The 26,322-nt window shown below is 35.1% G+C and overlaps 3 protein-coding genes across 3 annotated transcripts in view; 2 read left to right on the forward strand and 1 right to left on the reverse strand.

Annotated features, from left to right (window-relative positions):
- The window catches only part of LOC118768093 (zinc finger protein 681-like), a gene marked incomplete at its 5' end in the record, with an annotated part of 32,881 nt that extends 23,194 nt beyond the window's left edge, over positions 1 to 9,687 (reverse strand). Inside the window, 2 exons of the mRNA XM_036513898.1 lie at positions 8,951 to 9,071; positions 9,660 to 9,687. Of these exons, the coding sequence (XP_036369791.1) occupies positions 8,951 to 9,071; positions 9,660 to 9,687 (149 nt within the window). The remainder of the gene's footprint in view (positions 1 to 8,950; positions 9,072 to 9,659) is intronic.
- The window catches only part of LOC118768137 (zinc finger protein 708-like), a 141,347-nt gene that overhangs the window by 46,507 nt on the left and 68,518 nt on the right, over positions 1 to 26,322 (forward strand). The gene's annotated exons all lie outside the window — the stretch shown is intronic.
- Positions 11,810 to 26,176, forward strand: LOC115225239 (gastrula zinc finger protein XlCGF8.2DB-like). Its single transcript, XM_036513899.1, has 6 exons — positions 11,810 to 11,888; positions 14,123 to 15,151; positions 15,404 to 15,517; positions 21,831 to 21,935; positions 23,775 to 23,839; positions 26,051 to 26,176. The coding sequence occupies exons 2-6, from the start codon at positions 14,449 to 14,451 to the stop codon at positions 26,174 to 26,176; spliced, it is 1,113 nt and encodes a 370-aa protein (XP_036369792.1). The 5' UTR covers positions 11,810 to 11,888; positions 14,123 to 14,448.

Genomic DNA, 26,322 nt, shown 5'->3' on the forward strand with positions numbered 1-26,322 from the left:
GAATATATAAGAAGAACAGGAAAATATATTTTGTGTTTGTATACTATAGAACAATAATGAATCCTCAAGAGATGACAAAAGAAAGAGTAAAATTATCACACCAATGTGATATCTGTAAAAAGACTTTTTCTAATAAGGGAAATCTCACTGTTCACAAATTCATTCATGCAGGTAGGAAGCCATATCACTGTGATGTCTGTGGAAAGTCATTCTCCCGAAAAAGTCACCTTACTTCTCACAATTACATTCATACAGGAGAGAAACCTTTTCACTGTGATATTTGTGGTAAATCATTCTCTGATAAAAGTAACCTTACCTCTCACAAATACATTCATACAGGAGAAAAACCATATCAATGTGATATTTGTGGTAAATCATCTTCCCAAAAGACTGGCCTTACTTATCACAAATCCATTCATACAGGAGAGAAACCATATCACTGTGATATCTGTGGTAAATCTTTTTCATTAAAATGTAATTTAACTACTCACAAATCCATTCATACAGGAGAGAAACCTTATCACTGTGATATCTGTGGTAAATCTTTTTCATTAAAATGTAATTTAACTACTCACAAATCCATTCATACAGGAGAGAAACCTTATCACTGTGATATCTGTGGTAAATCTTTTTCATTAAAATTTAATTTAACTACTCACAAATCCATTCATACAGGAGAGAAACCATATCAATGTGATATTTGTGGTAAATCTTTTTCATTAAAATTTAATTTAACTACTCACAAATTCATTCATACAGGTGAGGAACCATATCAGTGTGATATTTGTGGTAAATCATTCTCTCAAAAGACTGGCCTTACTTATCACAAATCCATTCATACAGGAGAGAAACCACATCCCTGTGATATCTGTGGTAAATCTTTTTCATTAAAATGTAAGTTAACTACTCACAAATTCATTCATACAGGTGAAAAACCATATCAGTGTGATATTTGTGGTAAATCATTCTCTCAGAAGATAAGCCTTACTAAACACAAATACATTCATACAGGAGAGAAACCATATCAATGTCATATTTGTGGTAAATCATTCTCTCAAAAGACTGGCCTTACTTATCACAAATCCATTCATACAGGAGAGAAACCACATCCCTGTGATATCTGTGGTAAATCTTTTTCATTAAAATGTAATTTAACTACTCACAAATTCATTCATACAGGTGAAAAACCATATCAGTGTGATATTTGTGGTAAATCATTCTCTCAGAAGATAAGCCTTACTAAACACAAATACATTCATACAGCAGAGAAACCATATCAATGTCATATTTGTGGTAAATCATTCTCCCGTAAGTATAGCCTTACATATCACAAATCCATTCATACTGGAGAGAAACTGTATGAGTGTGATATTTGTGGTAAATCATTGTCTTGCTTGCGCTCTTTAACCTCTCATAAAAACATTCATACAGGAGAGAAACCATAGCACTGTAATATCTGCAGTAAATTACACTAAGTCAGATCTTTTCCTTTTGAACGGCAGTTTTCAACAAAATTTCTAGTTAACTAAACACTTTTAAACTTCGTATACTGGTAGAATGTATCAAAATAAAACATTTTTTTCTCTTGGCTTTCTTGAGTAAATTGTAATTTGTTTGTTTAACGTAGTTTAATTTTTAGAATTTTAACTAATCAATGGCCTCTATTGAGCTAAAATCATTTGCTGCGTCTAAAACTGAGGCAACATCCTGTCACTAACCCTAACCTTAAATTTTAACCTTTTGTTTTTTTTTTCTTAATTGTTAAATTAATTTAATTGTTACGTGTGTGTCTAAAATTATTAGTTTTGTTTTTGTTGAGTTTTTGCTTTCGTTTTAGCCTTTTGTTTTTTTTTTCTTAATTGTTAAATTAATTTAATTGTTACGTGTGTGTCTAAAATTATTAGTTTTGTTTTTGTTGAGTTTTTGCTTTCGTTTTAGCCTTTTGTTTTTTTTTTTCTTAAATGTTAAATTAATTTAATTGTTACGTGTGTGTCTAAAATTATTCGCCTCGTTTTTGTTGAGTTTTTGCTTTCGTTTTAGCCTTTTGTTTTTTTTTTCTTAATTGTGAAATTAATTTAATTGTTACGTGTGTGTCTAAAATTATTAGTTTTGTTTTTGTTGAGTTTTTGCTTTTGTTTTAGCCTTTCATTTCTTTTATCTTAATTGTTATCCTTAAATTAATTTAACAATTGAGAAAAAAAAACCGAAAGGCTAAAATTTAGGGTTAGGGTTAGGGTGATGTTGTCTCAGTTTTAGACGCAGCAAATGATTTTAGCTGAATAGAGGCCATTGATTGGTTAAAATTCGAAAAATTCAACTACGTTAAACTTACAAATTGCAATTTTCTAAAGAAAGCCAAGAGAAAAAAATGTTTTATTTTCACACATTCTACCAGTATACGAAGTTTAAAAGTGTTTAGTTGACTAGAAATTGTGTTGAAAACTGCCGTTCAAAAGAAAAAGATCAGGTATTTCTCCTGCATCTGTCTTACCAGAAATATATAGCATCAGTGGTGCTTTTCCCTGGCATGAAGCCAAACTGCATCTCATCTAAACTGACTCTCTCCCTAATTAGTTGATAATTATTTATTTGTTTGAAAAAATTATTTACCTTGTTTTAAAAAAAAAAAATTATTTGATATACAGCCTTTAAATACATATAATAAATCTTTGAGTGTAGTCCGCTCTTGAGTTTAATACTCAGGGGAGTTTTTAGGGGGCTGTACCTCTGAAAAACCTAAACCATGTATATAATATGCACCCTTTCTCTAACCTGAGTCAAGGAGGTCTGTATAACATCCTTGGTTTGTAAAAATGTATATGGTAACGTCCTTTATTATTATTGTATATATAACATAATGCAAACGTGTAGCTTTTTTGTGTATTTTGTTTGCAGAAAATAAAGAAATAACAGTAATAACGTTTAATAAATGTTGCTTACTGCAAGTTATGGATGATTCTTTTATGACTTCATTACTTTCAGGCTTAGCTTAAGGTATTTTCATGCCGGACATCACAAAATGCGTCTGAATAAACATTGCCGGACAGCAAAGAGAGACTCGGACATTGCTTAGAAAATATTTTCATTTTTAACCTTGTATATAATCCGCACCTGGGATTTTGACCTTTAAATTTGGGGGGTAAAATGAGAATTATACTCGAGGATTTATAGTACGTGCTTTGCGCATGCACGCATCTATTAATTTGCATACGTGCACTCGCGCTTGGTAGTCGTAGGATTGACTAGTCACAACTAGCTAGCGGGATGGCGCGCAGTGTGACCACTTTTTGTAAATAGTACTCAGCGTCTGTAACCAGTCAAGTCATGGGTCACTCTGGTAATTAATATATATATAACAATTATAGGTGGTTTTACGTTTTCCACAATGATATGTACTACCAGGGTGCCACCAAGCTTATTGATTATGAGAAGGCTGTTTTTCCTGAGATGTATATTAACACGTACAAGTTTGCGCGGATCTTTTCCTTTTGAATGGCATATGTCAACACAATTTATAGTTAACTAAACACTTTTAAACTTCGTATACTGGTAGAATGTGTTTATAAAACATCATTTTTTCTTGGATTTATTGAGAAAATTCTATAGTTTGTAACATATTTCCACTTTAAAATCGAGCATTTCGGCAATTTTAACCAATCAAATACGTCCATTTGGAGTCAAAACATACCGTGCTGTATGAATATGTCCCTTGTTTAAGAAACAGAGTGGGTTTATTTACATTTGCAAAGAAAAATAGATACCCTTAACCCTAAAATAGATTGAAATGCAAAGATCAATACTAGGGTTATAATTATGGGTGACAATTTCATACGACACCACTACAGAAAATGGGATTTTTTTCTAGCGGTGTCATATGAAATTGTCACCCATAATTATGACCCTAGTATCGATCTATTGCATTTCTATCTCTTTTAGGGTTAGGGGTGGGGGGAAGGGTATCTTTTAGTTACCTAGAAATTATGTTAAACACTGCCGTTCAAACCGAAAAGACCTACATACTCTGTTGTTGATGGTGAAATTCCAATGAAGGATCCTTGGATTTAGGTTAGAAATTGGCTCTTTCTGTATTGGCAAGTAATTTTGATATAAAACTGAAGAATGGTATACATATATACATACGTACATACATACATGCAGACTGTTGCTATAGCAACGAAGCTAAGATACACAGAGTGAAGCCATTTGGGAAAGATTGACTCTAAACTCTGCTGTGCATTCACACTAAGTGTTAACATTCTAGCTCTCTTCTGCTGTTTGCAACAATGCTTCGAAGGAAGGTGTGTAGCGTGTGATTGTCACAATGAGCATGATAGAAAGTTGAGCAGAGAATCTGCATCAGATTTTGCCAAAATCAGGGCAATACCTGCTCAGAGGCCCACACAAATTTTTATAATTCTCGACCTAATCAAGGGAATCTTGTATAACTTATTTCTTTATTACCCACAAGGGGCTAAACACAGAGAGGACAAACAAGGACAGACGCACGGGTTAAGTCCGTTATATCGACCCGAAACGATGAAAGGCAAAGTCGACCTCAGCGGAATTGGAACTCAGAACGTGATGGCAGACACAATACATATTTCTTTACTACCCACAAGGGGCTAAACAGAGGGGACGAACAAGGACAGACAAACAGAGTAAGTCGATTACATCAATCCCAGTGTGTAACTGGTACTTAATTAATCGACCCTGAAAGGATGAAAGGCAAATTCGACCTCAGATGAAATACGGCCACGTGTTTCGCCCAGCATGCTAACGTTTCTGCCAGCTCACCGCCTTGTATAACTAAAACCTGAGTGACCCCTGGCGGTCAGACAGGAAAGCAAAATGAAAATGGGATTTAACGAGAGTAATCTCCCTCGATCTTCTTGAATATTTTAGAAGCTTCCTATAAACTTCCAGATGACATAGCAGTCAGGGACTTCTGGCTTATCCCTAATATAAAGCAGAACATTCTAATTTTGTGCCACCCTTGCGTTGACTCCTGACTCCTAGACATGCATTGACTCAGGTCACGCACATACACACCCGCAAGTGCATGTGTTTGCCTTATTTTGCTTTGAGACGTGGTTGCAAAATATGTTCATCTGATGTTACAAGCTTTTCCTTCAATTAACCTTATATGTCAACGCATTACCTCTGGATCTTGCCTGAGTAGGGTTTCCTCTCCAAAGACCTTCCGCTGTTCAGCTCTCTTGAGAATTTCCTACCATTGTCTTATTTTAACATTTCATCAGTGACTGGGAAATATATTTCCTTCACACTCCTTCTCTCACATGGTTACCATCTACTCAATGGCTCCATCGCATATTCACTAGATAACCACCATCATTAGCATTTAATGAACAAACTTATCCCTTCGTTTATCTCTCATCACTGTATCTTAGCATCTAACACCAAGTATTTTGTATATTAAATAATATCAACAAATTATATAACTTCAAAACAAACATTTATTATAGATCAGTTTGGAGAAATGTGTAACTTTTATCATACATTGATCAAGTGTGAATTCTATGCTGTATCATCAATTGTATAGGCTCATAAGGGACACGTTTGGATAGGGTTGCCAGATTAGAAAATCATATATACGGGACACTTTTAAAATCTCTATCTATATATATATTTATACATGCCTGCACACCCAACATAATATATAAAAGCAGAGAGATAAGTTAAAAAGATAATGCAATTATTTTAACGGGTTATGAGGTCAAAATTATTTAATACAAGCTAAAGAAATAATAAATTCTATTAAAGTGAAATAATTTGAAAATATTTCTTTAATACAGACAACAGAGAAATAAGCAAACAATATCTTGTGTAATGTGTACATATAGGCGTAGGTGTGGCTGTGTGGTAAGTAGCTTGCTTACCAACCACATGGTCCCAGGTTCAGTCTCACTGTGTAGCACTTTGGACGAGTGTCTTCTACTATAGCCTCGGGCCGACCAAAGCCTTGTGAGTGGATTTGGTAGACGGAAACTGAAAGAAGCCCATCGTATATATGTATGTTTGTGTGTCTGTGTTTGTTCCCCTAGCATTGCTTGACAACCGATGCTGAGGTGCTTATATCCCCGTCACTTAGCGGTTCGACAAAAGAGACCAATAGAATAAGTCCTGGGTCTATTTGCTCGACTAAAGGCACTGCTCCAGCATGGCCACTGTCAAATAGATAGGTTCCCCTATTTTCTTCCGGACCGGGCTGCATGTTGTGTTCTTGAGCAAGACACTTTATTTCACGTTGCTCCAGTTCACTCAGCTGTAGAAATGAGTTGCGACATCACTGGTGCTAAACTGTATCGACCTTTGTCTTTCCCTTGGACAACACTGGTGGCGTGGAGAGGGGAGGCCGGTATGCATGGGCGACTGCTGGCCTTCCATAAACAACCTTGCCCAGACTTGTGCCTGGGAGGGTAACTTTCTAGGTGCAAACCCATGGTCACTCATGACCGAAGGGTGTCTTTATCCATATTTATTATTGAAATATCACTTCCAGTATCGAACTGAAGTTTAATATGTATTCCAATCATTTTTACATGTACAAATTTTCTCATTTGGGAGTCGAATTTTGTTTCTGTTGAGAGCCCTCTAGGATCTTTAATGGTTGATCTTCAGAATTTAGTTCTGCAGTGTGAATTTCTGTATATTCAGTTGTTGTAAGGCCTTTTACCAAAATAAGACACCTGAATATCTCAGGTGTAAATTCTTTGAGTTTAAAAATAATCACACATTCTAATTGTTCCTGTGTATGTGATAAAATCACCATCCTCCTTTTTCATTATATTCCAAAACACCATCCAAGTGTTAGAGAAGTTTTATCACCAAATATGTTAGACAGTAATTCCATTGTTTCTTTAAAACAAATTTCATTGAGTTTTTTGGGGTAATATGAAATTAAAATAATGTTCATACTCAATGGGGCTCATTTATGTCATAATAACCTTACTTTTTCTGTGTCTGACCATGTCTTACAATCTTCCTTAAAAATTACCTGCTGTAGTACAATGCAACAGTTATACCGTCCTCTGGGTTATAACTGGATTCATCGAGTCCAAAACGGCATCTGGCAAAAATGTACTTCCCTCATTTTTGGACTTCTTTGAATAAAGCTCCAATAATTGTTGTTGTTGCTGCCTTTGTCGTTGATTTTGCAACAGTTTTAAAGAAGCTAATTAGTCTTCCATGATTTAACAATTTTGTATCACAAAAATTTGTTAACTGACCTGCAAGAGCTTCGAAACCCTCATCGCCAGATGTTGTAACATAATTGTTCCGTACAATAAATAAGATAACCAGAAAATTGTAACAACAATCTAATGAACTAACAAATCTTTTACGAACCAACATTCAATATTCCTTAGGAAGTAAACCAAGCGACACCTTCCGACTTCACTTGACTCTGAACCGTAAACCCACTCAGATCGTTACTATTTATACTTTACTCGGACCAGTCTATCTCTCCCAAGGGGACATGGTAACTCTCATCACAACAGGTGCCATTCTAACCAGATGCCCATCATAAATCCCTGCTTGGTGTCTGGTAAGAACAAGACCATGAAAACCTGCTCTACAGAATGATTTAGCAAAAAATAAGTATCATCCGTTGCAGGGGTTGAGCAGGGATGTGTTTGAACCATAGGTAGAGTGGGGCATTAGGCTCTTGAAAAATATTTCCCACTCTACACCCAAAACTGTGACAAACAGCAATAAGCCTCCAGCTAGTGCCAGAATATGTGGGCAGTAGCACAAAGGGTGCAGATCCTGGGATCCCTGAGTGTGTCCAGCAGAGGATAACTGATCATGGCTGGGAACTGGAGTGTAATACATTTGTGTCAAAATAATATATCCACAAGAAAACAGAGCAAATTAATATAATCAATATTGTTTGAATAAAAAACACAAATCGTAATTAGTGAGTTGATGCAAATGAGGAAAATGTGAAAAATGAATTTATTTTGTAAAAAGTAATACATTTGCTGTATTTTATTCAGCAGGACATCTGTTTTATCATTGATATTGTTATTGATCAATATGAATAAGTATATGTTTAGTTTGAGAGAATGATTTAGCACAGATTACACAGTCATCAGAATCTTCTCCTGTATGAATATGTTTGTGTTTAGTTTATTATTTCTCTCTATGAAGGAATGACTTGTCACAGATGTCACAGTGATACGATTTCTCTCCTGTATGAATGGATTTGTGATGAGTTCAATATTGTTCCACAGAGAATGATTTATCTCAGATATCACAGCAATAGAGTTTCTCTCCTGTATGAATACGTTTATAAGTATATACAGCATATTCCTGAGAGAATGATTTGCTGCAGACATCACAGTCACATAGTTTCTCTCCAGTGTGAGCAGACTTGTAATTAATTAAACATTTTCTTAAACGGAATGATTTACTGCAGATACTACAGTGCTATGGTTTGTCCCCTGTATTAATGCATTTGTGTCCATTTAAGTACCTTTTTTGAGAGAATGATTTACCACAGATATGGTTTCTCGTGTGTATGAACGTGTTTGTGATCAGTTAAATATTTTTTTAAACAGAATGACTTATCACAGATATCGCAAGAATATGGTCTCTCTGCTGTGTGAATGTATCAATGAGAGGTTAAACTGCTTCTAGAAGGAAATGATTTACACAGATATATCACAGGGATATGGATTGTCTCCTGTATGTGTGTATTTGTGATAAGCAAGGCGACTTTTTTCAGAGAATGCTACACCACAGATATCACAGTGATATGGCTTCTCTCCTTTATGAACTGATTTGTGATAAGTAAGGCCACTCCTATGAGAGAATGATTTTCCACATATATTGCAGTGATATGGTTTCTCTCCAGTATGAATAGGTATATGAGAAGTGAGGCTGCATTTCTGAGTGAATGATTTACCGCAAATATCACAGGGATATGGCCTCATTAGTATGAATGAGTTTGTGAGTAGTTAAATAACTTTTTAATGAAAAGGATTTATCACAGATATCACACTGATATGGTTTCTCACCCGTATGAACTGATTTGTGATAAGTAAGGTGACCTTTTTGAGAGAATGATTTACCACAAATATCACATTTATATGGTTTCTCTCCTGTATGAGTGTATTTGTGATAAGTAAGGCCTCTCCTTTGAGTGAATGATTTACCACAAATATCACAGGGATATGGCCTCTCACGAGCATGAGTGAGTTCGTGAGTAGTTAAATGACTTTTTGACGAAAAAGATTTATCACAGATATCACACTGATGTGGTTTCTCATCTGCATGAACTGATTTGTGAGTAGTAAGGTTACATTTTTGAGAGAATGATTTACCACAAATATCGCAGTGATGTGGCTTCTCACGTGTATGTGTAAGTTTGTGAGTAGTTAAATGACTTTTTGATGAAAAAGATTTATCACAGATATCACACTGATATGGTTTCTCACCTGTATGAACTGATTTGTGATTAGTAAGGTGACCTTTTTGAGAGAATGATTTACCACAAATATCGCAGTGATGTGGCTTCTCACGTGTATGTGTAAGTTTGTGAGTAGTTAAATGACATTTTGATGAAAAAGATTTATCACAGATATCACACTGATATGGTTTCTCACCCGTATGAACTGATTTGTGATTAGTAAGGTGACCTTTTTGAGAGAATGATTTACCACAAATATCACATTTATATGGTTTCTCTCCTGTATGAGTGTATTTGTGATAAGTAAGGCCTATCCTTTGAGTGAATGATTTACCACAAATATCACATTTATATGGTTTCTCTCCAGTATGAGTGTATTTGTGATGAGTGAGGCTACATTTCTGAGTGAATGATTTACCACAAATATCACATCGATATGGTTTCTCTCCTGTATGAATGGATTTGTGAGTAGTTAAATCACTTTTTAATGAAAAGGATTTATCACAGATATCACACTGATACGGTTTCCCATCTGTATGAATGTGTTTGTGAGAATCAAGGGAACTTCTATGAGAGAATGATTTACCACAGATATCACAGTAATATTTCTTTCCACCTGGATCAATACATTTGTGAAGAGTGAGATTTCCCTTATTAGAAAAAGTCTTTTTACAGATATCACATTGGTCTGATAACTTTTCTCTTTCTTTTAACATTTCCAGATCATTCATTATTGTTCTGTAGTATACAGACAGAAAATATATTTCTCCCTTCTTCTTTATATATATCTTCTACAGCAAATCTGATCTTAAATATCTGAAAATGATACAAACACCTTTCCAGATTTTCTCACATTCAAACACAATGCAAAATACTTTTGTAAATATTCCTGGCAATGAGGAAACAAATGTTGCTATTAATTCAGAAGAAATATTTCACCGTTATTCACCATAGATATATTATACAAACAGAATTATTATCTATTATTTATAACGGCTGACATTCGTTTTCAAAACATGATCAATATTCATGATGTATCTCACGTAAAACTCCTTTATACGAGTATCTGAAATGACACAGAAACAGTAGAAGATATAGGAAAGACTTAAAAAGCAAAGGTTTAACAATAAAAATTATAACTACATTTTCATAATGATAAACTGTTGCCCGAATAAATTACACTTTAAAATGATACTCATGACACAAGACATTACTTTCGTCTATTATGACCTGAGTCATAAATCTAATACTTTCTCTAGTTTAGTTTCAATGCACCCAAACAAACAAAAGGAAAAGCAGTGTAAATAACGGACAGAGTCAAAACTATTGAAAAGGTTGCAAGACGCAAAGAAAATTTTAGGAAAAAAGGAAATAAGTAAGAAATAAGAAATAACTGCAAAATTTTACCGATGAGTGTGTTAAATTATAAGGCACAAAAAGAAAATGACTCTCCCCAGACGCAACAGAATATGCTTCAATACACGAATTCATATAAAGAACCTTGCAAACCAAATCAAAAAACGAAATAGAATTAATATCTGTTTCTTTATTACCCACAAGGGGCGAAACACGGACGGGACAAACAAGGACAGACAAACGGATTAAGTCGATCACATTGACCCCAGTGCGTAACTGGTACTTAATTTATCGACCCCGAAAGGATGAAAGGCAAAGTCGACCTTGGCGGAATTTGAACTCAGAACGTAACGGCGGACGAAATTAATATCGATGTCAGACTAGCAACATTGAATACTTTCATTATTGTCTGGAGTTTCGAATTTTCCAGGTTCTTCTGCTTTCACTAAAAATAAAATATGTACGATATCTTACCTGTTATGATAAATAAATCAGTGCTAAAAGTCAATTAACGCAAACCACACCAAAAAAGCCATTCAGCGGGAAACGTAATTTAAAGAAAGCTCAAAAAATAGACATGGAATGTAGACGAAACGAACTGATATCCGGATGTTGTATATATCGTAATACTATAAATTTATCGGATGCTAAAACTAAGTTGGTAAATTCTCAATGTTTTTTATTGGTATAATTACTTTTCAAAAATGTGAGTTATGAGGAAAAATCCAAATGATGACAAAACATACAAAACTGACTGCTTATTTTCATATCTATTGGTACTTTTCCACTATCCTGTTACCGAACCCTTAAATTACAGGGACGGAAAGAAACCAACAGGACTTATCAAAGAGGGACGGAGGGAAAACTGGAAGACTCGTGTGTGTTATTTCTACCTGTATTCGAGAACCATTGTTACTTTGTTTACATTCCTGTAACTTCGTTGTATATGTTACGATATATACAACATCCGGATGTTCAGTTGTTTCGTCGACATTCCATGTCTATTTTTTGAGCTTTCTTTAAATTACGTTTCCCGCTGAATGGCTTTTTTGGTGTGGTTTGCGTTAATTGACTTTTAGCACTGATTTATTTATCATAACAGGTAAGATATCGTACATATTTTATTTTTATTGAAAGCAGAAGAACCTGGAAAATTCGAAACTCCAGACAATAATGAAAGTATTCAATGTTGCTAGTCTGACATCGATATTAATTTCGTCCGCCGTTACGTTCTGGGTTCAAATTCCGCCGAGGTCGACTTTGCCTTTCATCCTTTCGGGGTCGATAAATTAAGTACCAGTTACGCACTGGGTCAATGTGATCGACTTAATCCGTTTGTCTGTTCTTGTTTGTTTCGTCCGTGTTTCGCCCCTTGTGGGTAATAAAGAAACAGGTATTAATTCTATTTGGTTTGCAAGGTTCTTTATATGAATTCGTGTATTGAAGCATATTCTGTTGTGTCTGGGGAGAGTCATTTTCTTTTTGTGCCTTATAATTTAACACACTCATCGGTAAAATTTTGCAGTTATTTCTTATTTCTTACTTATTTACTTTTTTCCTAAAATTTTCGTTGTAGGATCGACTACTTACGACTAGCTAGCGCGTACCGGGTCCAGTCTTCGCTAGTAGTACCTATGCTTTTGTGTTTTATTTACTTTGTTTTAAAAAGAAAGGCGATCTTACGGTATAAGTACCGGTGTACTTCCGGAAGTACTGGATACATTTCAAAAAGGTGTTTTTTTTATATGGGGGGGGGGTTCTGTTATCTTTAGAAATGTAAACAAAGACACGTGTGTACCTATACCGAAGGATCGCCATTCTGTCCTGTCTCTACTCTTCATACGTCAATTCACAGAACACTTTCTCTAAATTAGTGACCACACCTTCAACATATGTGAGTGCAGTTTGTTTTTATTATTAATAAAGTTACGAGAGGAAAAGTCATGATGGGTTGGTTCACTAAATTGTAGTTTATGTTTATGTTTGATCTGTTACAGAAGTTGTAACAATCATGAACATTACCTAATTTCATTAATAATAGATCTGCTCAGTCAGGGATAACCTAGGGTTAAACATTAGTCACTCATCATATTATTGTCCAATATCCTATAGTTGAACCCTTTATTGTTTAAACTGGCCATATCAGGCCCAGATATTCTGCATGTTTTATATTCAAACTGGCGGTATCTGGGCCCTCACACCTAACCTACATTGACATTCTAGAAATAAACAATCACATCATTGAAACCTCAAAGCCATAAGATATTGCATGATTAATTCAAAACAATTTGAGTGAAAAAGAATTACATTTAACAGAATAATCTGAACACTAAAGGGATAATAAGAAATATTGAATTTCTAAATCTCTCATAGAGAGATGTACAGTGGTGGGGCGATAGAATGGTTGTATACTGTCAATCTAACAAGAACGTGACAGTAGGGGGTAAACCACCGTTGTATAGCCCTAGGAGGCATCGAACGCCTCCTGACAGCTTCGACACATTTTTTCCGTTTCCTTATATACATATACGAAGTCCAGACAAACACCCCCAACCGCCGGAACTGCATCTGAGTTTATATATATACAGATACGAAGTCCAGACAAATATCACCAGCCAACCGGTGTCTGCTACTCTAGGCAATGATCTTGAAACACGGTGTCCCTAGATGCAGTTCCGGCGGTTGGGGGTGTTTGTCTGGACTTCGTATATGTATATAAGGACACGGAAAAAATGTGTCGAAGCTGTCAGGAGGCGTTCGATGCCTCCTAGGGCTATACAACGGTGGTGTACCCCCTACTGTCACGTTCTTGTTAGATTGACAGTATACAACCATTCTAAAGGGATAATGTTTTACATAATATCTGAAGGAAGATGAACTGAAGTCCGTGTATATGTAGTCATTACACAAGGTTGTATCATATAATTTTAATAACAAAATAAATTTCAAAGACCACACCCTCTTGTTACTAACCCGGCCAAAACGGGCTCTGGCTCTGTGGTAAAATGTCTTGTTTTCATAAGTTTTGAATTAAAATCTTCCACCAAACCTTAGTTACAATTTATGTTCCCAACACTAGTTGAATGATAACTAAGTTAGTTTACTAAATTCTTTATTATATTTAAAATAATTGAAAGAAACACACTGAATCTCAGCAGAAATATGGTAACAAAAGGGTTACCATATTATAAATTACCATAAATAAATTTCAAAGACAAATTAAAGGATTTTATCCACAGTTTATCATTATGAAGATGTAGTTATATTTTTTTTTATAGTTGAATCTCTGCTTTTTAAGTTTTTCCTATATCTTCTTCTGTTTCTGTGTCATTTCAGGAGGTGAAATGTTAGTGATACTTCATGAATATTGATCATCTAATGGAAGATGTTATAAATATTTGACATAACTCTGTTTATATGATTTGTCTATGGTGGAAAACTGTGAAATATTTCTTCTGAATTAATGGCAACATTTGTTTCCATCATTGCCTGGAATATTTGCTAAAGTATTTCACATTATGTTTGGAGTGGAGATATCTGCAAAGGTGTTTGTATCATCTTCAGGTATTGATGAAGATCGGAACTGCTGGAAATAACAGCAATAGAAACATATAAAAAAGGAAGCAAAATTATATTTTGTGTGTGTATACTATAGAACAATAATGAATCCTCAAGAGATGACAAAAGAAAGAGAAAAATTATCACACCAATGTGATATCTGTAAAATGACTTTTTCTAATCAGGGAAATCTCACTGTTCACAAATTCATTCATGCAGGTAGGAAGCCATATGACTGTGATGTCTGTGGTAAATCATTCTCTCAGAAAAGTAACCTTACCTCTCACAAATCCATTCATACAGGAGAGAAACCATATGAATGTGATATTTGTTGTAAATCATTCTCTCAGAAAATTCACCTTACTAGACACAAATCCATTCACACAGGTGAGAAACCATATCAATGTGATATCTGTGGAAATTCATTCTCTGATAAATGTCACCTTTCTTCTCACAAATACATTCATACAGGTGAGAAACCATATCAATGTGATATTTGTGGTAAATCATTCTCCCATAAGCACATCCTTACTTCTCACATATCCATTCATACCGGAGTGAAACCTTATCACTGTGATATTTGTGGTAAATCATTCTCTCAAAGGACTGGCCTTTCTTATCACAAATCTGTTCATACTGGAGAGAAACCAAATCAGTGTGATATTTGTGGTAAATCATTCTCTCAGAAAAGTAGCCTTACCACTCACAAATACATTCATACAGGAGAGAAACCTCATCAATGTGATGTCTGTGGAATGTCATTCTCTCAAAAAAGTAGCCTTGATTCTCATAAATACATTCATACAGGTGAGAAACCATATCAGTGTGATATTTGTGGAAAATCATTCTCTCAAAAAAGTAACCTTGATTCTCATAAATATATTCATACAGGAGAGAAACCTCATCAATGTGATGTCTGTGGAATGTCATTCTCTCAAAGACGTTACCTTGATTCTCACAAACATATTCATACAGGAGAGAAACCATATCAATGTGATATCTGTGGAAATTCATTCTCTGATAAATGTCACCTTTCTTCTCACAAATACATTCACAGAGGTGAGAAACAATATCACTGTGATATTTGTGGTAAATCATTCTCCCATAAGCACATCCTTACTTCTCACATATCCATTCATACAGGAGTGAAACCTTATAACTGTGATATTTGTGGTAAATCATTCTCTCAAAGGACTGGCCTTTCTTATCACAAATCTGTTCATACTGGAGAGAAACCAAATCAGTGTGATATCTGTGGTAAATCATTCTCTCAGAAAAGTAGCCTTACCACTCACAAATACATTCATACAGGAGAGAAACCTCATCAATGTGATGTCTGTGGAATGTCATTCTCTCAAAAAAGTAGCCTTGATTCTCATAAATACATTCATACAGGTGAGAAACCATATCAGTGTGATATTTGTGGAAAATCATTCTCTCAAAAAGGTAACCTTGATTCTCATAAATATATTCATACAGGAGAGAAACCTCATCAATGTGATGTCTGTGGAATGTCATTCTCTCAAAGACGTTACCTTCATTCTCACAAACCCATTCATACAGGAGAGAAACCATATCAATGTGATATTTGTGGTAAATCGTTCTTCCATAAGCGTAGCCTTACTCATCACAAATCCATTCATACTGGAGAGAAACTATGAGTGTGATATTTGTGGTATACCACTGTCTTGCTTGCGTTCTTTAACCTCTCATAAAAACATTCATACAGGAGAGAAACCATAGAACTGTAATATCTGCAGTAAATCACTCTAAGCCGGATCTTTTCCTCTTGAACGGCAGTTTTCAACAAAATTTCTAGTTAACTAAACACTTTTAAACTTCGTATACTGGTAGAATGTATCAAAATAAAACATTTTTTTCTCTTGGCTTTCTTGAGAAAATTGTAATTTGTAAGTTTAACGTAGTTTAATTTTTCAAACTTTAACCAATCCTATACCCTCTATTGAGCTAAAATTATTTGCTGCGTCTAAAACTGAGGCAACATCCTGTCACTAACCCTAACCCTAAATTTTAGCCTTTCGTTTTTTTTTTTTCTTAATTGTTACGCGTGTGTCTAAAATTATTGGTTTTGTTTTTGTTGAGTTTTTGCTTTTGTTTTAGCCTTTCGTTTTTTTTTCTTAATTGTTATCCATAAATTAATTTAACAATTGAGAAAAAAAATAAAAACGAAAGGCTAAAATTTAGGGTTAGGGTTAGTCTCAGTTTTAGACACAGCAAATGATTTTAGCTCAATAGAGGTCATAGGATTGGTTAAAATTCGAAAAATTAAACTACATTAAACTTACAAATTACAATTGTCTCAAGAAAGCCAAGAGAAAGAAACGTTTTCTTTTCACACATTCTACCAGTATACAAAGTTTAAAAGTGTTTAATTAACTAGAAATTGTGTTGAAAACTGCCGTTCAAAAGAAAAAGATCAGGTATTTCTCCTGCATCTGTCTTACCAGAAATATATAGCATCAGTGGTGCTTTTCCCTGGCATGAACCCAAACTGCATCTCATCTAAACTGACTCTCTCCCTAATTAGTTGATAATTATTTACTTTGTGTGAAAAAATTATTTACCTTGTTTAAAAAAAAAAATTATTTGATATGCAGCCTTTAAATACATACCATAAATCTTCGAGTGTAGTCCGCCCTTGAGTATAATACGCAGGGGAATTTTTAGGGGGCTGTACCTCTGAAAAACCTAAATCTTGTATATAATATGCACCCCTTCTCTAACCTGAGTCGAGGAGGTCTATATAACGTCCTTTATTATTATTGTATATATAACATAATGCAAACGTGTAGCTTTTTTGTGTATTTTGTTTGCAGAAAATAAAGAAATAACAGTAATAACGTTTAATAAATGTTGCTTACTGCAAGTTATGGATGATTCTTTTATGACTTCATTACTTTCAGGCTTAGCTCAAGGTATTTTCATGCCGGACATCACAAAATGTGTCTGAATAAACATTGCCGGACAGCAAAGAGAGACTCGGACATTGTTTAGAAAATAATTTTCATTTTTAACCTTGTATATAATCCGCACCTGGGATTTTGACCTTTAAATTTTTTTGGGTAAAATGCGGATTATACTCGAGGATTTACAGTACATGTTTTGCGCATGCGTGCATCTATTAATTTACATACGTGCACTCGCGCTAGGTAGTCGAGGGATCGACTAGTCACAACTAGCGAGCGATAGTGCGCAGTGGGACCACTTTTCTTAAATAGTAACCGGCGTCAATAACCAGTCGAGTCGTGGGTCACTCTGGTAATTAATATATATATAACAATTATAGGTGGTTTTACGTTTTCCACAATGATATGTACTACCAGGGTGCCACCAAGCTTATTGAATATGAGAAGGCTGTTTTTCCTGAGATGTATATTAACACGCAGACGTCTGTACTTCGTACAAGTTTGCACTGATATTTTCCTTTTGAACGGCATATGTCAACACAATTTATAGTTAACTAAACACTTTTAAACTTCGTATACTGGTAGAATGTGTTTATAAAACATCATTTTTTCTTGGCTTTATTGAGAAACTTCTATAGTTTGTAACATATTTCAACTTTAAAATCGAGCATTTCGGCAATTCTAACCAATCAAATACGTCCATCTGGAGTCAAAACATACCGTGCTGTATGAATATGTCCCTTGTTTAAGAAACAGAGTGGGTTTATTTACATTTGCGAAGAAAAAAAGATACCCTTCCCCCACCCCTAACCATAACTCTAAACCTAACCCTAAAATAGATTGAAATGCAAAGATTGATACTAGGGTTATAATTGTGGGTGACAGTTTCATACGACACCGCTATAGGAAATGGGATTTTTTTCTCGCGGTGTCAAATGAAAATGTCACCCATAATTATAACCCTAGTATCGATCTTTGCATTTCAATCTATTTTAGGTTTAGGGGTGGGGGAAGGGTATCTTTATCGTACCACTACTGCATAAATCTCTATGAGATATTTAGAAATGTATTGGTTCTTTTCGGTTTGAACGGCAGTTTTTCTAACGGTGTCATATGAAATTGTCACCCATTATTATGACCCTAGTATCAATCTATTGCATTTCAATCTCTTTTAGGGTTAGGGGTGGGGGGAAGGGTATCTTTTTTTTCTTCAGAAATGTAAATACACCCAATCTGTTTCTTAAACGAGGGACATATTCAAACGGCACAGAATGTTTTCACCTCAATAGACGTCATTGATTGGTTGAAATAGCAGAAATTGAAGGAAAAAAAAACAAATATCTTACAAACCGTAGAATCTTCTCAATAAAGCCAAGAGAAAAAGATGTTTTATAAACACATTCTACCAGTATACGAAGTTTAAAAGTGTTTAGTTACCTAGAAATTATGTTAAAAACTACCGTTCAAACCGAAAAGACCTACATACTCTGTTGTTGATGGTGAAATTCCAATGAAGGATCCTTGGATTTAGGTTAGAAATTGGCTCTTTCTCTTTGGCAAGTAATTTTGAAATAAAACTGAACAATGGCATACATATATACGTACATACATGCGGACTGTTGCTATAGCAACGAAGCTAAGATACACAGAGTGAAGCCACTTGGGAAAGATTGACTCTAAACTCTGCTGTGCATTCAGACTAAGTGTTAACATTGTAGCTCCCTTCTGCTGTTTGCAGCAATGCTTGGAAGGAAGGTGTGTAGCGTGTGATTGTCACAATGAGCATGATAGAAAGTTGAGCAGAGAATCTGCATCAGATTTTGCCTAAATCAGGGCAATACCTGCTCAGAGGCCCACTCAAATTTTTGTAATTCTCGACACAATCAAGGGAATCTTGTATAACTTATTTCGAATCTTTTCCTTTTGATAGACAGAATTAAACCCAATTTCTAGTTAACTAAACAACTTGAAACTTCGTATACTGGTAGAATGTGTCAAAATAAAACATTATTTTCACTTGGGTTTTGTGATGAATTTGTAATTGGTAAGTTTAACGTAGTTTAATTCTTTGAATTTTAACCAATGAATCGCCAGTATTTGAGCTCAAATCATTTGCTGCGTCTAAAAACTCAGACAACTTCCTGTTACTGTTTACGTAGACAGTGCACACACAATGTTTGTTTTTGTCACATTCGTTCCCTTCTCTCACTCAGTCCATCTCTCTCTCTCTCCCTGTATGTCTTTCTTATTCCATCTCTCTATTGTTTTTCTCAGTCAAAGGTCTCTTTCTCTCTTTTAATCCATTTTTTACTAAATGTTTTGGATCTTTTCCTTTTGATAGACAGAATTCAAATTACAAATTTATCAAAAAACCCAAGTGAAAATAATGTTTTCTTTTGACACATTCTACCAGTATATGAAGTTTCAAGTTGTTTAGTTAACTAGAAATTGGGTTGAATTCTGTCTATCAAAAGGAAAAGATCCCTTATTTCTTTATTACCCACAAGGGGCTAAACACAGAGAGGACAAACAAGGACAGACACACGGGTTAAGTCCGTTATATCGCCCCCAGTGCGTAACTTTCAACCCCGAAAGGATGAAAGGCAAAGTCGACCTCGGCGGAATTTGAACTCAGAACGTAATGGCAGACGAAATATGTATTTCTTTACTACCCACAAGGGGCTAAACACAGAGGGGCAAACAAGGACAGACACACAGATTAAGTCGATTACATCGACCAAGTGCGTAACTGGTACTTATTTAATCAACTCCGAAAGGATGAAAGGCAAAGTCGACCTCGGCGGAATTTGAACTCAGAAGATTACGGCAGATGAAATACGGCTACGCACTTCGCCCAGCATGCTAACATTTCTGCCAGCTCACCGCCTTGTATAACTAAAACCTGAGTGACCCCTGGTGGTCAGACAGGAAAGCAAAATGAAAATGGGATTTAACAAGAGTAATCTCCCTCGACCTTCTTGAATATTTTAGAAGCTTCCTATAAACTTCCAGATGACATAGCAGTCAGGGACTTCTGGTTTATCCCTAATATAAAGCAGAACATTCTAATTTTGTGCCACCCTTGCATTGACTCCTGACTCCTAGACATGCATTGACTCAGGTCACGCACATACACACCCGCAAGTGCATGTGTTTGCCTTATTTGCTTTGAGACGTGGTTGCAAAATATGTTCATCTGATGTTACAAGCTTTTCCTTCAATTAACCTTATATGTCAACGCATTACCTCTGGATCTTGCCTGAGTAGGGTTTCCTCTCCAAAGACCTTCCGCTGTTCAGCTCTCTTGAGAATTTCCTACCATTGTCTTATTTTAACATTTCATCAGTGACTGGGAAATATATTTCCTTCACACTCCTTCTCTCACATGGTTACCATCTACTCAATGGCTCCATCGCATATTCACTAGATAACCACCATCGTTAGCATTTAATGAACGAACTTATCCCTTCGTTTATCTCTCATCACTGTATCTTAGCATCTAACACCAAGTATTTTGTATATTAAATAATATCAACAAATTATATAACTTCAAAACGAACATTTATTGTAGATCAGTTTGGAGAAATGTGTAACTTTTATCATACATTGATCAAGTGTGAATTCTATGCTGTATCATCAATTGTATAGGCTCATAAGGGACACGTTTGGATAGGGTTGCCAGATTAGAAAATCATATATATGGGACACTTTTAAAATCTCTCTCTATATATATATTTATACATGCCTACACACCCAACATAATATATAAAAGCAGAGAGATAAGTTAAAAAGATAATGCAATTATTTTAATGAGTTATGAAGTCAAAATTATTTAATACAAGCTAAAGAAATAATAAATTCTATTAAAGTGAAATAATTTGAAAATATTTCTTTAATACAGACAACAGAGAAATAAGCAAACAATATCTTGTGTAATGTGTACAAATAGGCGTAGGAGTGGCTGTGTGGTAAGTAGCTTGCTTACCAACCACATGGTCCCAGGTTCAGTCTCACTGTGTGGCACTTTGGACAAGTGTCTTCTAATATAGCCTTGGGCCGACCAAAGCCTTGTGAGTGGATTTGGTAGACAGAAACTGAAAGAAGTCCATTGTATATATGTGTGTGTGTGTATATGTTTGTCCCCCAAACATGGCTTGACAATCGATGCTAGTGTGTTCACGTCCACCATAACTTAGCGGTTCAGCAAAAGTAACTGATAGAATAAGTCCTGGGTCTATTTGCTCAACTAAAGGTGGTGCTCCAGCATGGCCACTGTCAAATGCCTGAAACATGTAAAATGGATACAGGTGAGAAACCATATCAGTGTGATGTTTGTGGTAAATCATTCTCTCACAGAAGTCACCTTACTTCTTACAATTCCGTTCATACTGGAGAGAAACCATATCAGTGTGATATCTGTGGTAAATCATTTTCTGAAAAAAGTCACCTTAGTAGACACAAATACATTCATACAGGAGAGAAACGATATCACTGTGATATCTGTGATAAATCATTCTCTTACTTGAGCACTTTAAATTCTCATAAACCCATTCATACAGGAGAGAAATCATATCACTGTGATGAATCCTTTTCATCAAAAAGTCATTTAACTACTCACGAACTCACTCATGCTCATAAGAGGCCATATCCCTGTGATATTTGTGGTAAATCATTCTCTCAAAGGGGAGGCCTTACTTATCACAAATACACTCGTACAGGAGAGAAACCATATAAATGTGATATTTGTGGTAAATCATTCTCTCAAAAAGGTCACCTTACATATCACAATTCCGTTCATACAGGTGAGAAACCATATCAGTGTGATATCTGTGATAAATCCTTTTCATTAAAAAGTTATTTAACTACTCACAAACTCACTCATGCTCACGAGAGACCATATCAGTGCGATATCTGTGGTAAATCATTCTCTCAAAAAAGGTACTTAAATGGACACAAATGCATTAATACAGGGGACAAACCATAGCACTGTAGTATCTGCAGGTAAATCATTCCGTTTAAGAAAATATTTAATTAATTACAAGTCTGCTCATACTGGAGAGAAACTATGTGACTGTGATGTCTGCAGCAAATCATTCTCTCAGGAATATGCTGTATATACTTATAAACGTATTCATACAGGAGAGAAACTCTATTGCTGTGATACCTGAGGTAAATCATTCTCTGTGGAACGATATTGAACTCATCACAAATACATTCATACAGGAGAGAAATCATATCACTGTGACATCTGGGACAAGTCATTCTTTCATAGAGAGAAATAATAAACTAAACACAAACATATTCATACAGGGTAAGATTCTGATGACTGTGTAATCTGTGCTAAATCATTCTCTCAATAATCTACCTTAACTAAACATATACTTATTCATATTGATCAATAAAAATATCAATGATAAAACAGATGTCCTGCTGAATAAAATACAGCAAATGTATTACTTTTTACAAAATAAATTCATTTTTCACATTTTCCTCATTTGCATCAACTCACTAATTACGATTTGTGTTTTTTATTCAAACAATATTGATTATATTAATTTGCTCTGTTTTCTTGAGGATATATTATTTTGACACAAATGTATTACACTCCAGTTCCAAGCCATGATCAGTTATCCTCTGCTGGACACACTCAGGGATCCCAGGATCTGCACCCTTTGTGCTACTGCCTACATATTCTGGCACTAGCTGGAGGCTTATTGCTGTTTGTCACAGTTTTGGGTGTCGAGTGGGAAATATTTTTCAAAAGCCTAATGCCCCACTCTACCTATGGTTCAAGCACATCCCCGCTCAACCCATGCAAGGGATTATCATCATACTTATTTTTTGCTAAATCATTCTGTAGAGCAGGTTTTTATGGTCTTGTTCTTACCAGACACCAAGCAGGGATTTATGATGGGCATCTGGTTAGAATGGCACCTGTTGTGATGAGAGTTACCATGTCCCCTTGTGAGAGATAGACTGGTTCGAGTAAAGTATAAATAGTAACGATCTGAGTGGGTTTGCGGTTCAGAGTCAAGTGAAGTCGGAAGGTGTCGCTTGGTTTACTTCCTAAGGAATATTTTATTTTTAGTGAAAGCAGAAGAACCTGGAAAATTCGAAACTCCAGACAATAATGAAAGTATTCAATGTTGCTAGTCTGACATCGATATTAATTTCGTCCGCCGTTACGTTCTGGGTTCAAATTCCGCCGAGGTCGACTTTGCCTTTCACCCTTCGGAGTCGATAAATTAAGTACCAGTTACGCACTGGGGTCAATGTAATCAACTTAATCCGTTTGTTTGTCTCGTCCGTGTTTCGCCCCTTGTGGGTAATAAAGAAACAGATATTAATTCTATTTCGTTTTTGGATTTGGTTAGCAAGATTCGTGTATTGAAGCATATTCTGTTGTTTCTGGGGAGAGTCGAAAATGTAGTTATAATTTTTATTGTTAAACCTTTGCTTTTTAAGTCTTTCCTATATCTTCTACTGTTTCTGTGTCATTTCAGATACTCGTATAAAGGAGTTTTACGTGAGATACATCATGAATATTGATCATGTTTTGAAAACGAATGTCAGCCGTTATAAATAATAGATAATAACTCTGTTTATATAATATATCTATGGTGAATAATGGTGAAATATTTCTTCTGAATTAATAGCAACATTTGTTTTCCTCATTGCCAGGAATATTTACAAAAGTATTTCACACTCAGTTTGAATGTGAGAAAATCTGGAAAGGTGTTTGTATCATTTTCAGATATTCAAGATCAGATTTGTTGTAGAAGATATATATAAAGAAGAAGGGGAAAATATATTTTCTGTCTGTATACTATAGAACAATAATGAATAGTCTGGAGATGTTAAAAGAAAGAGAAAAGTTATCAGACCAATGTGATATCTGTAAAAAGACTTTTTCTAATAAGGGAAATCTCACTGTTCACAAATGTATTGATCCAGGTGGAAGGAAATATTACTGTGATATTTGTGGTAAATCATTCTCTCAAAAAAGTCACCTTACTCATCACAACTACACTCATACTGGAGAGAAACCACATCACTGTGATATCTGTGGTAAATCATTCTCTAAAAAATATAACCTTACTAAACACAAATCCATTCATACAGGAGAGAAACCATATCAATGTTGTATTTGCGGTAAATCATTCTCTCATAGAAGTTCCCTTGATTCTCACAAACACATTCATACAGGAGAGAAACCACATCACTGTGATATCTGTGGTAAATCATTCTCTAAAAAATATAACCTTACTAAACACAAATACATTCATACAAGAGAGAAACCATATCAATGTCGTATTTGCGGTAAATCATTCTCTCATAGAAGTTCCCTTGATTCTCACAAACACATTCATACAGGAGAGAAACCACATCAGTGTGATGTTTGTGGTAAATCATTCTCTCAAAAAAGTAGCCTTAATTCTCACAAATACATTCATACAGGTGAGAAACCGTATCAGTGTGATATCTGCGATAAATCCTTTTCATTAAAAAGTTATTTAACTACTCACAAATCCATTCATACAGGAGAGAAACCATATCGATGTGATATTTGTGGTAAATCATTCACTCAGAAATGTAGCCTCACTCATCACAAATACACTCATACTGGAGAGAAACCATATCAATGTGATATTTGTGGTAAATCATTCTCTCAAAAATCTAACCTTACTACTCACAAATCAGTTCATACAGATGAGAAACCATATCAGTGTGATATCTGTGATAAATCCTTTTCATCAAAAAGTCATTTAACTACTCACAAACTCCCTCATGCTCATGAGAGGCCATATCCCTGTGATATTTGTGGTAAATCATTCACTCAAAGGATAGGCCTTACTTATCACAAATACACTCATACAGGAAAGAAACCATATAAATGTGATATTTGTGGTAAATCATTCTCTCAAAAAGGTCACCTTACTTATCACAAATCAGTTCATACAGGTGAGAAACCATATCAGTGTGATATCTGTGATAAATCTTTTTCATCAAAAAGTCATTTAACTACTCACAAACTTACACATACACGTGAGAAGCCACATCACTGCGATATTTGTGGTAAATCATTCTCTCAAAAATGTAACCTTACTACTCACAAATCAGTTCATACAGATGAGAAACCATATCAGTGTGATATTTGTGATAAATCCTTTTCATCAAAAAGTTATTTAACTACTCACGAACTCACTCATGCTCATGAGAGGCTATATCCCTGTGATATTTGTGGTAAATCATTCACTCAAAGGAGAGGCCTTACTTATCACAAATACACTCATACAGGAGAGAAACCATATCACTGCAATATATGTGGAAAATCATTCTCTCATAGGAGTGGCCTTACTTATCACAAATTAGTTCATAAAGGAGAGAAACCATATCACTGTGATATCTGTGGTGTAGCATTCTCTGAAAAAAGTCGCCTTGCTTATCACAAATACACACATGCAGGAGACAATCCATATCCCTGTGATATATCTGTGTAAATCATTTTCTTCTAGAAGCAGTTTAACCTCTCATAGATACATTCACGCAGCAGAGAGACCATATTCTTGCGATATCTATGATAAGTCATTCTGTTTAAAAAAATATTTAACTGATCACAAACACGTTCATACACACGAGAAACCATATCTGTGGTAAATCATTCTCTCAAAAAAGGTACTTAAATAGACACAAATGCATTAATACAGGGGACACACCATAGCACTGTGGTATCTGCAGTAAATTATTCCGTTTAAGAAAATATTTAATTAATTACAAGTCTGCTCATACTGGAGAGAAACTATGTGACTGTGATGTCTGCAGCAAATCATTCTATTGTGAATATGCTGTATATACTTATAAACGTATTCATACAGGAGAGAAACTCTACTGCTGTGATACCTGAGGTAAATCATTCTCTGTGGAACAATATTGAACTCATCACAAATACATTCATACAGGAGAGAAATCATATCACTGTGACATCTGTGACAAGTCATTCTTTCATAGAGAGAAATAATAAACTAAACACAAACATATTCATACAGGGTA

The sequence above is a fragment of the Octopus sinensis genome, linkage group LG27, assembly GCF_006345805.1.
Source record: "Octopus sinensis linkage group LG27, ASM634580v1, whole genome shotgun sequence".
Classification (NCBI taxonomy): Eukaryota; Metazoa; Mollusca; class Cephalopoda; order Octopoda; family Octopodidae; genus Octopus; species Octopus sinensis.